Genomic DNA, 14,817 nt, shown 5'->3' with positions numbered 1-14,817 from the left:
TCCTTGTGGTGCCTTCTCTCCTCCTCCTTGTGGTGCCTTCTCTCCTCCTCCTTGTGGTGCCTTCTCTCCTCCTCCTTGTGGTGCCTTCTCTTCTCCTCCTTGCGGTGCCTTCTCTTCTCCTCCTTGCGGTGCCTTCTCTTCTCCTCCTTGCGGTGCCTTCTCTTCTCCTCCTTGCGGTGCCTTCTCTTCTCCTCCTTGCGGTGCCTTCTCTTCTCTTCCTTGCGGTGCCTTCTCTTCTCCTCCTTGCGGTGCCTTCTCTTCTCCTCCTTGCGGTGCCTTCTCTCCTCCTCCTTGCGGTGCCTTCTCTCCTCCTCCTTGCGGTGCCTTCTCTCCTCCTCCTTGTGGTGCCTTCTCTCCTCCTCCTTGTGGGGCCTTCTCTCCTCCTCCTTGTGGGGCCTTCTCTCCTCCTCCTTGCGGTGCCTTCTCTTCTCCTCCTTGCGGTGCCTTCTCTCCTCCTCCTTGCGGTGCCTTCTCTCCTCCTCCTTGCGGTGCCTTCTCTCCTCCTCCTTGCGGTGCCTTCTCTCCTCCTCCTTGCGGTGCCTTCTCTCCTCCTCCTTGCGGTGCCTTCTCTCCTCCTCCTTGCGGTGCCTTCTCTCCTCCTCCTTGCGGTGCCTTCTCTCCTCCTCCTTGTGGGGCCTTCTCTCCTCCTCCTTGTGGGGCCTTCTCTCCTCCTCCTTGTGGGGCCTTCTCTCCTCCTCCTTGTGGGGCCTTCTCTCCTTCTCCTTTTGGGGCCTTCTTTCCTTCTCGGGCCTTCTTTCCTTCTCCTTGTGGGGCCTTCTCTCCTTCTCCTTGTGGGGCCTTCTCTCCTTCTCCTTTTGGGGCCTTCTCTCCTTCTCCTTGTGGGGCCTTCTTTCCTTCTCGGGCCTTCTCTCCTCCTCCTTGTGGTGCCTTCTTTCCTTCTCCTTGTGGTGCCTTCTTTCCTTCTCCTTGTGGGGCCTTCTTTCCTTCTCCTTGTGGGGCCTTCTTTCCTTCTCCTTGTGGGGCCTTCTCTCCTTCTCCTTTTGGGGCCTTCTCTCCTTCTCCTTGTGGGGCCTTCTTTCCTTCTCCTTGTGGTGCCTTCTTTCCTTCTCCTTGTGGTGCCTTCTTTCCTTCTCCTTGTGGTGCCTTCTTTCCTTCTCCTTGTGGTGCCTTCTTTCCTTCTCCTTGTGGTGCCTTCTTTCCTTCTCCTTGTGGGGCCTTCTTGTCTTCTCCTTGTGGGGCCTTCTTGTCTTCTCCTTGTGGGGCCTTCTTGTCTTCTCCTTGTGGGGCCTTCTTGTCTTCTCCTTGTGGGGCCTTCTTGTCTTCTCCTTGTGGGGCCTTCTTGTCTTCTCCTTGTGGTGCCCTCTATCCACCTCTTTGTGGTGCCTTCTTTTCTTCCTCCTTGTGGTGCCTTCTTTTCTTCTCCTCCTTGTGGTGCCTTCTTTTCTTCTCCTCCTTATGGTGCCTTCTTTCCTTCTCCTTGTGATGCCTTGTCTCCTCCTTGTGATGCCTTGTCTCCTCCTTGTGGTGCCTTCTCTCCTCCTCCTTGTGGTGCCTTCTCTCCTCCTCCTTGTTGGGCCTTCTTTCCTTCTCCTTGTGGGGCCTTCTTTCCTTCTCCTTGTGGGGCCTTGTCTCCTCCTTGTGGTGCCCTCTATCCTCCTCCTTGTGGTGCCCTCTATCCTCCTCCTTGTGGTGCCCTCTATCCTCCTCCTTGTGGTGCCCTCTATCCTCCTCCTTGTGGTGCCCTCTATCCTCCTCCTTGTGGTGCCTTCTTTTCTTCTCCTCCTTGTGGTGCCTTCTCTCCTCCTCCTTGTGGTGCCTTCTCTCCTCCTCCTTGTGGTGCCTTCTCTCCTCCTCCTTATGGTGCCTTCTTTCCTTCTCCTTGTGATGCCTTGTCTCCTCCTTGTGGTGCCTTCTTTCCTTCTTCTTGTGATGCCTTGTCTCCTCCTTGTGGTGCCTTCTTTCCTTCTTCTTGTGGTGCCTTCTCTCCTCCTCCTTGTGGGGCCTTCTCTCCTCCTCCTTGTGGGGCCTTCTCTCCTCCTCCTTGTGGGGCCTTCTCTCCTCCTCCTTGTGGGGCCTTCTCTCCTCCTCCTTGTGGGAAGTTTTCCACCAGAGTACCCCTTTAAGGGGCCCTTGCTACATACCTGTCCTTGGTGCCACCTCTTGACTCTCTAAAGCAGTGTTTCTCAACCAGTCAACCAGAGTGCCTCCAGCTGTTGCCGTTGGCTGTCCGGGCATGCTCGGAGTTATAGTTTTGCAACAGCTGGAGGCATCCTGGTTGGGAAACTCTGCTCTAAGGTGACTCCTTATCCCCTTTGGACAAATACCACAGTATCCATTTTCCCCACCGCAATGGATGTTACAGCCTGGTAGCAATTAATTGACTCTTACTATTGATCTGCCATGTGAATAGGAATATAACCAGTTTTTCTTAATATCTCTCATCAGGATATCGCGGATCCTTTCTTTGCTTACTGTAAGCAGCACGCAGACCGCTTCGATAGAAAATGGAAGAGGAAGAACTACTTGGCTCTGCAATCTTACTGCAAAATGTCCTTGAAGGAGAGAGAGAAGCACCTCACGCCGGAAGCTCAGGTATTAATGGCTCTGTGATGTTTTCCTATGAAACAAGGCAAAGCGAATGTAAATCCAGAGCTAAGGTCATTCACTTCAGAGGGGACTTGCAGTGTTTACCTTTGATCACAGGAGTCTTTGAATGGGAATATATATTAGGTCTGCATACGATTACACAGGCTTCATTAAACCCCTGAATGTCAACCTTTTTATAGGATGCCATGACAACGTTCATTAGAGCTGTGCATGTGCTCTGTCCAGACACATTCCAGTGGAAGGGACCTGATTTCGTGTCCGTGCACCCCTACATTTAACCACCATTGTTCGGTCCACAAAATAAAACTAATCTCCATAAAAGCGGAGTTTCTTTTTAAATGACATTACTTATCTGCCCATACACACAACCCTACGTTTTCAAAGGCTACTCAGCTCATTTTTAGTAAAGACTTGCTTAAAGGGGTATTCCGGGCAAAAACATCTTATCCCCTATCGAAAGGATAGGGGATAAGATGTCTGATTGCTGGGGGGGCCGCTGCTGGGACCCCCTCGATCTCCCTGCAGCACTCGCATTCTATGTGTAGCTGCGTCTGAAGTTAAGAGCTTCTGAGGCGGGGACGTTACATCAGGTCATGCCACGCCCCCTCCATTCATTTCTATGGGAGGGGGCGTAACAGCCGCAACGCCCCCTCCCATAGACATGAACGTCCCCCTCTCGGAAGCCCGGAGGTTTCCGAAACTTCAGACGCAGCTACGCATAGAATGCGGGCGGGTGGGTCCCCAGCGGCGGCCCCCCCCCCCCGCGATCATACATCTTATCCCCTATCCTTTCGATAGGGGATAAGATGTTTTTTCCCGGGATACCCCTTTAACAACGGCAGCTGAAGGTTTGATGTGAACGTCAACCGTAACAATGTCGTCTACTTAAAGGGGTGCTCTGCCTCTAGACATTTTATCCCCAATCCAAAGGATAGTGGATAACATGTCTGATTGCAGGGGTCCCTGCTGGGATCTCGGCTGTGGCACCCCAGACATCCGGTGCACGGAGCGAACTTCGCTCCGTGTTGGATGACTGGTGATGCGAGGCAGAGGCTTGAGACGTCAGTCACGCCCACTTGTGATGTCACGCCCACGCCCCCTCAATGCAAGTCTATGGGAGGGGGCGTGACAGTCGTCACGCCCCCTCCCATAGACTTGCATTGAGGGGGTTTGGCTGTAACGTAACAAGTGGGGCGCGGCCGTGAGGTCACAAGCCTCCCCAGCAGCGGGACCCCCTGCGATCAGACATCTTATCCCCTATCCTTTGGAAAGGGGATAAAATGTCTAGGGGCAGAGTACTGCAGGCGAAAACAACTTATCACCTATCTGCAGGATAGGGTATAAGTGTCTGATCGCAGGGGGTCCGATGGCTGCCTTTGCACAGCTAACACTTGATTCGTCGACCTCACTTAGAGGTCGCAAGTCACGCCCCCTCCATTCAGCTCTATGGGAGAGGCGGAGATGCACGAACGCTGCATCATCGCCTCTCCCATACAGATACATGGAGGGAGCATGTCAGCGTGTGCAGTTCTGGGTCCCCGTACGGAAGATCGCGGTGGGGCCCCAGCGGTGGGACCCTCCGCGATCAGACACTTTTCCTCTATCCTGCACATATGGGATTAGTTGTCTTAGGCTGCAGTAATCCTTTAATATTTCTCAAACCTCAGAAAACTTTATATTTACATCTGTTCTTTGTTAGTGAGATTCCTAAATAATTATGAACCGAGACCCATTAAGACACCAAATTGGATCTCTAAAATATGTTAAAGCCCCCAGAACAGGCCCCTAAATTAATTCAGACCCTGGTCCATAACCCTAAAATAATTCCAGACCTCTGAAATAAATTCAGACATCAGATTCCTAAAATTAAATCAGACCCCAGATTAGCGCCCTAAACTAGTCTACCCCAGACCCGAATACAAAATGAATTCAGATTCCAAACATAAACAAACCCCAGACCTGTCCTTTAAAGTTAATATAGACCCAAGACCACACCCTAAAAATTCATAAGACCCCTAAAATTAATTCATACCCAAGACCAAAATCTAAAATTAATCCAGACCCCCCCAGATCGGACCCTAAAATGAATCAACCAAACTATTAAAATCCTAGACCAGAACTAAAATGAATTCAAACCCAAGACATTAGCCACGGGTACTCTGCCGCTAGATATCTTATCCCCTATACAAAGGATTCGGGAAAAGTTGTCTGATTGCAAAGGTCCCGCCGCTAGGACCCCCACGATCTCAGCGTAGCACCCGGATGGGTTTCGACGACAGTAGTCTTGACGTTGTGCCACACCCCCTTCATGCATGTCTATGGGAGGGGGCGTGGCTGCTGTCACGCCCCCCCCCCTTAGACATACTTGTAGGGGGCGTGGTGTGACGTGATATCACGACCGCTGCCGCCAGAACCCAACATTGGATAGAGGATAAGATGTCTAGCGGCGGAGTACCCCTTTAAATTAATAAAGACCTCAGAACAGTCGCATAAGTAAAATCAAACCCCAAACTAAACCCTTTAAAAATATTCCTGACCTCAAAAATATTCCTAAATATTCCTAAATCAAAATCTAAAATGAATCCAGAGACCCAGATCAGATCCTAAAATATATTTTAGACCAGACCAAATCTCAATAAATTTCTACCCCAGGCCAGAATCCTTACAATGAATTCACATTACCTCGAAAATGATTTCAGACCCCAGATCAGATCCTAAAAACCATACCTTTAAAATTAAAGGGGTATTCCAGGCAAAAACTTTTTTTTATATATCAACTGGCTCCGGAAAATTAAACAGATTTGTAAATTACTTCTATAAAAAAATCTTAATCCTTCCAATAGTTATTAGCTTCTGAAGTTTTCTGTCTAACTGCTCAATGATGATGTCACGTCCCGGGAGCTGTGCATGATGGGAGAATATCTCCATAGGAACTGCACAGCTCCTGGGACGTGAGTCAACTCAACTTCAGAAGCTAATAACTATTGGAAGGATTAAGATTTTACAAATCTGTTTAACTTTCCGCAGCCAGTTGATATATAAAAAAAAGTTTTGGCCTGGAATACCCCTTTATTGCCGGACCAAGACCAGACTACAGGGCAGACGACTAAAATTCAGATCCTAGAACAGACCACTAAATATCATTCAGACCTAAGGCCTATCCCTAAAATTAATCAGACCCCAAACAAGGCGAGGATCCTATTGGTTTACTGGCGCCGCCTTTCCTTTTATGGAAATTCGTATGTGTGAATGGTAAAATAGTGGGTCTCCTGCATTGTTGCTGAGGTCTCAAGTGCAGGAGATGCTTTTTGCAAGTCTCGCCCCTCTGCCCTATAGTAAGGGGGGGATATAGCTGAAAGGCCTGGGGGTCTGGACAAACTCATTAAAGGGGGTCTCCAGGAAAAAAATGTTATATATATATATATATATATATCAACTGGCTTCAGAAAGTTAAACAGATTTGTAAATTACTTCTATTAAAAAATCTTAATCCTTTCAATAATTATCAGCTGCTGAAGCTGAGTTGTTATTTTCTGTCTGGCAACAGTGATCTCTGCTGACATCTCTGCTTGTCTCGGGAACTGCACAGGGTAGAAGAGGTTTGCTATGGGGTTTTGCATCTAAACTGGGCGGTTCCCGAGACTCGTGTCATCAGAGAGCACTTAGACAGAAAAGAACAACTCAACTTCAGCAGCTCATAAGTACTGGAAGGATTAAAAACATTTTTAATAGTAGTAATTTACAAATCTGTTTAACTTTCTGGAGCCAGTTGATATATAAAAAAAAAGTTTTTTCCTGGATAACCCCTTTAACGGTACGTTCAGACGAGCGGATCCACTGCGTTTTTTACGCTGCGGATCTGCCGCCGAAGGACCGCTACGAGCAGACACACTGCGATGTGTGAGTCACAGCGCACATGCACAGTATACTCGCACATCACGGCAGCTCTCGGCCTAGCTCCAGGGAGAGTAGCCGCGATGTGTGTGAGTACACCGCGCATGCGAGGCTAAACGCACATCGCAGCCGTAGGCGCGTATTGCCACTTCGAGAAGGCACTTCTAATGGCACCCTGTAGGGGTCCTTCGGCGGCGGATCCGCAGCATAGAATACGCTGTGCATCCGCTCGTCTGAACGTACCCTAAAGGGTTATTTGGCCTCTAGATATATAATCCCCTAGGGTAGTGGTCTCCAACCTGCGGACCTCCAGATGTTGCAAAACTACAACTCCCAGCATGCCCGGACAGCCAACGGCTGTCCGGGCATGCTGGGAGTTGTAGTTTTGCAACATCTGGAGGTCCGCAGGTTGAAGACCACTGCCCTAGGGGATAAGATTTCTGACCGCGGGGGGTCTCTCTGCTGCACCCGGCTGTTCGTTTAGAGCGTCGGGTGCAGCGCTGGAGGCTCATGACGTCGCAGCCGTCACACCCCCTCCCATAGACTTACATTGAGGGGGCATGGCCATGGCGTCACGAGCCTCCACCCTGCATTGACAGTCATCCGGCACGGAGCGAAGTTTGCTCCATGCACCGGATGTCTGGGGTACTGCAGCCGAGCTTGCGGTGGTCCCCAGCGCCGGGACCCCCGCGACCAGACATCTTATCCCCTATCCTTTGGATAGGGGATAAGATGTCTAGGGGCGGAGTACCCCTTTAACCTTTTTTGCTCCATGTAAAATACAACATGATTAGAGATGAGCGAACTTACAGTAAATTCGATTCGTCACGAACTTCTCGGCTCGGCGGTTGCTGGCTTTTCCTGCATAAATTAGCTCAGCTTTCCGGTGCTCCGGTGGCTGGAAAAGGTGGATACAGTCCTAGGAAAAAGTCTCCTAGGACTGTATCCACCTTTTCCAGCCCACCGGAAAGTTGAACTAATTTATGCAGGATAAGTCATCAACTGCCGAGCCGAGAAGTTCGTGACGAATCGAATTTACTGTAAGTTCGCTCATCTCTAAACATGATATTCAATAGATTTGTATCCCAGAGAATACACAGTACAGTCATAACAGTCTGAACAAACATGGGGGTTAGGTGGTCTTGGGTCCCCGGCTGCCCCCCATCATGTGAACATTGCCTGCTGCCTGTTTTAGTCACCATCCCATTTGACATTGAGAGACACCCAGATATTGCAGTCTGTAATCCGCTGCTGGTTTCTTAGGGAACCGTTTCTGTATCTTTTCAGGCCCGTATCTCCGCCCGACTGCAGCAGTACAGAGTGAAGTCCGAGCTGGCGCGAAACACCAGACCTCAGGCGTGGGTCCCTAGAGAGAAGCTGCCCCGCCCGCTGACCAGCAGCGCCTCCGCAATACGGAAACTTATGCGCAAAGCAGAACTGATGGGGATCAGCACCGACATCTTTCCGGTGGACAATGCGGACACCACCTCCAGCGTGGACGGCAGAAGGAAGCACAAGCAGCCGGCTCTCACTTCTGACTTTGTCAACTATTACCTGGGTAAGATGAAGCGTTCGGGTCCGTTCACACTGAGGAGGAATTTCCACGAGTCATTCCGCTCGCTTATTCCTCTCCGATTCATTCAGCAGTGCCATCCCCCATTGATTTAAATTGAATTCCGCTCTTCAGTTCACGCATGCGGAATTTCAACGCAAATTCCGTTCCGCATGAAGAATTAACTTTGTTCATGCGGAATCCACGTGTAAATCCCCAGATTTTTTTTTCCGCCGTTTTCGCACGGAATTTGCGCGCGGAAAAAAAAAATTTGGAAAAATTGTCAGCCAGCAAAAAAAATAAAAAAAATAAAAAATATGTATCCTCCTACATTCCGCGTGGAAATTCTGTGCAGAATTACGCGGAAATTCTGCGAGAGAAAAAACCCAGAAATTCCGCTGCGGAATTTTTAAGTGAGCATTCCTCACAAATTTCTCAGTGTGAACATACACTTAGGGGCTATTCACACTGCAGAGTTTCTGATTGTGGAATTCCGCCTCAAATTAAAGTCCGTAGATTTTTATGGGTTTCCGCACTCCCCGCTAGCGGAATTTCAGATGGTTGAATGGGAGTGCGGAATCCCATAGAAGTCTATGGACTTTAATTTGAGGCGGAATTCCACAAGCAGAAATTCCACCGTGTGAATAGACCCTTAGTGTGTGGGCAGGATCCCAGGCCGGGGTCTTCTGCTCTCTCTTGCTGTCTTTCTTGCTGTCTCTCGCTCACCCGCTCTTCCTTATGCTCTCTCTTTTGTCTTGCTCATGTTCTCACTCTTGTTTATGCTCTCACTTTTGCTTTTACACCTTCTTTTGCTGCTGTTTACTCTTATGTTCGCTCTTGTGCTTTTACTTGTTCTATCTTGTGAATTGTCTCTCTTGTGCACACTTTCTCTCTCTAGCAATCTTTCTCTTCCGCTCTTTCTGTCTTCATGTCTTTTGTGTTCTTTCTTTCTCCTGTAATCAATCTCTCTTTTGTGTTCTCTCTCTCTCTCTCTGACGCGCTCTTTCTTGTGTTCTGTGTCTCTCTCCCCTCTATTCAGTCTTTTTGTTGTTAATCGCCCCCCCTCCTTTCTCTCACTCTGTCTATCTCGTTCTTTCTCTCTGTTCCTCTATCTCTCTATCTCTTTCTCTCTCTCTCTGTCTCTTTCTCTTTCCCTCTTTCTCTCTCTTTCCCTCTTTCTCTCTTTCTTTCCCTCTTTCTCTCTTTCTTTTTCTCTCTCTCTCTGTGGCTTTCCCTCTCTTCTCTTTCTTTCTCTCTCTTTCCCTCTCTATGGCTCTCTCACTCTCTCGTGCTCTCTTCCTCTTTCTTTCCCTCTCCTCTCTCTTCTCTCTTCTTTCTTTATCTTTCTTTCTTTCTCTCTCTCTCTTTTCCTCTCTTCTCTCTCTCCCTTTCTTTCTCTTTCTTTTCTCTCTTTATCTCTCTATCTCTCGTTCTCACTCTCTTTCCCTCCTTTTTCTTTCTCTCTCTCTCTCTTTCTCTCTCTCTCTCTTTCTCTCTCTCTTTCTCTCTCTCTTTCTCTCTCTCTTTCCCTCTGTCTTTCCCTCTGTCTTTCCCTCTTTTCTCTTTTCCTCTCTTCTTTCTCTTTCTCTCTCTCTCTCTCTCTTCTCTTTCTCTCTCTCTCTCTTTCCCTCTGTCTTTCCCTTTTTTCTCTTTCCCTCTCTTCTTTCTCTTTCTTTCTCTCTTTCCTTCTCTATCGCTCTCTCACTCTCTCTCTCGGGCTCTCTTTCTCTTTCTTTCCCTCTTTCTTTCTCTCTCTCTCTCTCTCTCTCTCTCTCTCTCTCTCTCTCGTTCTTTCTCTTGCCTTCTCTTTCCCTCTCTTCTCTCCTTTCTTTGTCTTTTCCTCTCTTCTCTCTCTCCCTTTCTTTCTCTCTCTCTTTCTTTTTCTCTTTATCTCTCTATCTGTCTCGTTCTCTCTCTCTTCCCTCTTTCTGTCCCTCTATCTCTCTCTTTTTCTCTCGTTCTCTCTTCTCTTTAAAGGGGTTCTCCGGTGCTGTCCAAAGGATAGGGGATAAGATGCCTGATCGCGGGAGCTATCACGCCCCCTCCCGTAGGCTTGCATTGAGGGGCGGAGCGCGACATCACATGCTGCTCACCCTGTAGTCGCTGGTAATCAGTCGCGGAGCGAACACGCTCCGGGGACTGATTACAAACGGGGTGCCGCGTGCAAGATCACAGGGGTCGCCAGCGGCGGGACTCCCGCGATCAGGCATCTTATCCCCTATACTTTGGATAGGGGATAGGATGTCTAAGCACCGGAGAACCCCTTTAATGCCTGTGTCTTTGGGTGGGAGTCCAGTACTGCTGACTGTGCAGTGATATGAGAGCAGAGCTGTCAGTCACTTTCCTTTGCCTCCAAAATATTTAGTTTTTGTCACCATAAATATTGGGACCTTCTTCGTCGGTTTTGAATGCAAAATCACAAAATACCAACTTACGATATATACACCTCCCTGTGGTCCTGGGGCTGGTTTTTCTGTCTTCCTACTGATACATTGTTGCATTTTGTGAACTTTTTCCCTTTTCCCGTATCAGAGAGGAACATGCGGATGATGCAGTTGCAAGAGAATTTGTCAGAGCAAAAGAACATAAAAGACAAACTGGAGAATGAGCAGGAGAAGCTGCACATAGAGTACAACAAGGTGTGTATGGGGCGCGCCCCCTGAATATTAATGGCGCACTGTACCGCCGGCTGTCATTTATGTGCGCAGTTTTGAAGGATTATTTTCTGTTATCCCTTTGAAATCTGCTTTATCAGCGACTTTACAATGACAAGCCTCAGACTCCGGGGTGTCCGCCAATAAAACAGACCATTGATAACTCACAGCCTGTGCAATCCGCAGATTATTGCTCTATCTGCTACTGTTTTCTTACTACAGAGAAATAAAATGAGTCCTCTATAAAAAGGGTCCAAGAGGACGGGGAACACCAGGACCAGAGTGATACATATTAGATAAATATAACTAAATAGATATTAGATAGAAAGATAGATATGAGGTAGGTAGATATGAGGTAGGTAGATATGAGGTAGGTAGATATGAGGTAGGTAGATATGAGGTAGGTAGACATGAGGTAGGTAGATATGAGGTAGGTAGATATGAGGTAGGTAGATATGAGGTAGGTAGATATGAGATAGGTAGATAGATAGATATGAGGTAGATAGATAGATATGAGGTAGATAGATAGATAGATAGATAGATATGAGGTAGAAAGATAGATATGAGGTAGATAGATAGATATGAGGTAGATAGATAGATATGAGGTAGATAGGTAGATATGAGGTAGATAGGTAGATATGAGGTAGATAGGTAGATTTGAGGTAGATAGGTAGATTTGTGGTAGATAGGTAGATTTGAGGTAGATAGGTAGATTTGAGGTAGATAGGTAGATTTGAGGTAGATAGGTAGATTTGAGGTAGATAGGTAGATATGAGGTAGATAGGTAGATATGAGGTAGATAGGTAGATAGATTGATAGATATGAGATTGATAGATTGATATGAGAGAGATGGATAGATATGAGATAGATAGATAGATATGAGATAGATAGATATGAGATAGATAGATAGATAGATAGATATGAGATAGATAGATATGAGACAGATAGATAGATGTGAGATAGATAGATATGAGATCGATAGATAGATAGATTTGAGAGAGATATGAGAGAGATGGATGGATAGGAGATGGATATGAGATGGATAGATGGATGGATATGAGATGGATGGATGGATAGGAGATGGATATGAGATGGATAGATGGATGGATATGAGAGATGGATGGATATGAGAGATAGATATGAGAGAAATGCAGTGTTGATTGACAGACAGATGTTAGTGGAAGCTAACTAGATATTAGGTAATACAAGCCCCATACATATATGACCGATATAAGTTGATGCGTCCCTGAATCCCTAATCGCACCCTGTATTATTATTAAACCAACCCTTATTGATAACCTGTGATCAGTTATACAGTCTTGTCATCTCCATAGATCCGGAGTAGCTCTGGCGATATTGACGGGTTCAGTGACGTCACCGTCTGTCCGTCCTCCAGTCTTGTCCCCATAGGTTTTTGGGTGCTGTAGAGCTCACTGTGTAATGCTCCTCCATCCTTGGCTGGGAGAAAGGGCTGACTGGATCTTTTACCAAACGGTGACGACTGATGGTCTTATATTTTGGTCGGGGTGAGGCCGTTCTCATGAAGACCCAGTCTGGCTATAGAGAGTAACATGGTGTATGACAGGGGTTGGGGACATACTGCACAGGAGTCATATGACTGTTTCTTTCCTTTATTTGTAGCTCTGTGAAGCTCTGGATGACTTGCACAACGTCAGTAGCAGCCTGCGGAACGAGGGCCAGGGCCTTTGGGTTATGATGTGCAAAATTACAAGCCAGGTACGTCTTATTTAGTGACCTTAAGGCTGGGTTCACACTGCGGAATCGCTGGGCAGAATTTCTGCCAGAGATTGAGCCGGCGGCACTAGGACCTCACGGACTGCATTGCCGTCTCCATAGATGTCAATGCATTTCTGAGCAGATCTCCCAAAAGATCCACCCAGAAATGCATTGCCGTCTATGGGGACGGGAATGCAGTCCGCACGGTCCTAGTGTGTCCGGCCGAAATTCTGCCCAAAGATTCCGCAGTGTGAACTTAGCCTTAAGTTTTGGACCCTTCTCCTAATTTACCTGTATGCCAATATGATGCGAGATGCGTACGTATATATGAATTATGGAATTATTGGGCATCTGTGCATACAGCTCCACAGCTTCACCATAATAAAAATCTCTGATAACTTTTTCGGTCCCTCGTCAGTGAAATATAGATGTGCAAGACTTTAAAGGGGTACTCCGCTGCCCCAGAGTTCGGAACATTTTGTTCCGAACGCTTGGAGCGGGCGGCGGGGGTTGTGAGGTCATGGCCGTGCCCCTCGTGACGTCACACCCCCCCCCTCAATGCAAGTCTATGGGAGGGGGCGTGGCGTATGCCACGCCCCCTCCCATAGACTTGCATTGAGGGGGCCTGGCCGTGACGTTATGACCCCCGCTGCCCGCACCCAGCGTTCTATTGGAACGCCGGGTGCTGCCAAGAAATTGCGGGACCCCCCACGATCAGACATCTTATCCCTTATCTTTTGGATAGGGGATAAGATTAGAGATGAGCGAACTTACAGTAAATTCGATTCGTCACGAACTTCTCGGCTCTGCAGTTGATTTATCCTGCATAAATTAGTTCAGCTTTCAGGTGCTCCCGTGGGCTGGAAAAGGTGGATACAGTCCTAGGAGACTCTTTCCTAGGACTGTATCCACCTTTTCCAGCCCACCGGAGCACCGTAAAGCTGAACTAATTTATGCAGGAAAAGTCAGCAACCGCCGAGCCGAGAAGTTCGTGACGAATCGAATTTACTGTAAGTTCGCTCATCTCTAGAGAAGATGTCTAGGGACGGAGTACCCCTTTAAAACTCCTTGGGCCCCGCCGTCACTGTAGCGGTGTTCAGGCACTGACATTGGGTCTGGTATCTTGTGGTACATGATTAATAGAGACCTATTCAGCTCTGTTCCATCATCCGCGGCCGCGATAAAAAGACGGTCGTCCTACGAGTCTCAGGGGTGTTATAATATTCTCATTTAGAGAGAAATTCCATTAACTAGGAAATTTGTCATCTATTTGTATTATTCCGCTAGGTAACCTCATTGTGAGGACGTATATGAGATGCAGTCTGGGAAAGTAAGGGAAGATGTCACAAGTGACATCGCCCCAAGCAGTCAGGGGGACTTGTGGGTTTTCTAGGGGGGTATTCCAGGAAAAAAAAACTTTATTTTATTTATTTTTTATTTTTTTATATCAACTGGCTCCAGAAAGTTAAACAGATTTGTAAATTACTTCTATTAAAAAATCTTAATCCTTTCAATAATTATCAGCTGCTGAAGTTGAGTTGTTGTTTTCTGTCTGGCAACAGTGCTCTCTGCTGACACCTCTGCTTGTCTCGGGAACTGCACAGAGTAGAAGAGGTTTGCTATGGGGATTAGCTTCTAAACTGGGCGGTTCCCGAGACAGTTGTCATCAGAGAGCACTTAGACAGAAAAGAACGACTCAACTTCAGCAGCTCATAAGTACTGGAAGGATTAAGATTTTTTAATAGAAGTCATTTACAAAGCTGTTTAAAGGGGTATTCCAGGAAAAAACTTTTTCTTTATATATCAACTGGCTCCAGAAAGTTAAACAGATTTGTAAATTATTTCTATTAAAAAATCATAATCCTTTCAGTACTTATGAGCTTCTGAAGTTAAGGTTGTTCTTTTCTGTCTAAGTGCTCTCTGATGACACCTGTCTCGGGAAACGCCCAGTTTAGAACAGGTTTGCTATGGGGATTTGATTCTAAACTGGGCGTTTCCCGAGACACGTGTCATCAGAGAGCACTTAGACAGAAAAGAACAACCTTAATTCAGAAGCTCATAAATACTGAAAGGATTAGATTTTTAATAGAAGTAATTTACAAATCTGTTTAACTTTCTGGAGCCAGTTGATATATAAAAAAATTTTTTTTCATGGATAACCCCTTTTAAAGGGGTATTCTTGGTTTATACATCTTATCCCCTATTCAAAGGATAGGGAATAAGATGTATGATCGCGGCTTCCGAGTCGGTGATGTGACATCATGGTCACTCCCCCTAGTTACGTCATGCCACTCCCCCTCCATTCATGTCTATGGGAGGTCCGTCACGCCCCCTCCCATAGACTTGCATTGAGGGGGAGTGGCATGATGTCACTCCCCGTGATGTCACAAATGGGGCGTGGCAGTGACTTCA

The 14,817-nt window shown here is 47.2% G+C and overlaps 1 protein-coding gene across 1 annotated transcript in view; it reads left to right on the top strand.

Annotated features, from left to right (window-relative positions):
• PHF14 (PHD finger protein 14) overlaps positions 1-14,817 on the top strand; it is a 171,969-nt gene that overhangs the window by 51,028 nt on the left and 106,124 nt on the right. The window contains exons 8-11 of the mRNA XM_056522951.1: positions 2,407-2,553; positions 7,750-8,020; positions 10,547-10,653; positions 12,310-12,405. Of these exons, the coding sequence (XP_056378926.1) occupies positions 2,407-2,553; positions 7,750-8,020; positions 10,547-10,653; positions 12,310-12,405 (621 nt within the window). The remainder of the gene's footprint in view (positions 1-2,406; positions 2,554-7,749; positions 8,021-10,546; positions 10,654-12,309; positions 12,406-14,817) is intronic.

This window comes from Hyla sarda, chromosome 5 (assembly GCF_029499605.1).
Source record: "Hyla sarda isolate aHylSar1 chromosome 5, aHylSar1.hap1, whole genome shotgun sequence".
NCBI lineage: Eukaryota > Metazoa > Chordata > Amphibia > Anura > Hylidae > Hyla > Hyla sarda.
The sequence above is the reverse complement of the archived record's forward strand: the minus strand, read 5'-3'. Positions and strand labels throughout refer to the sequence as shown.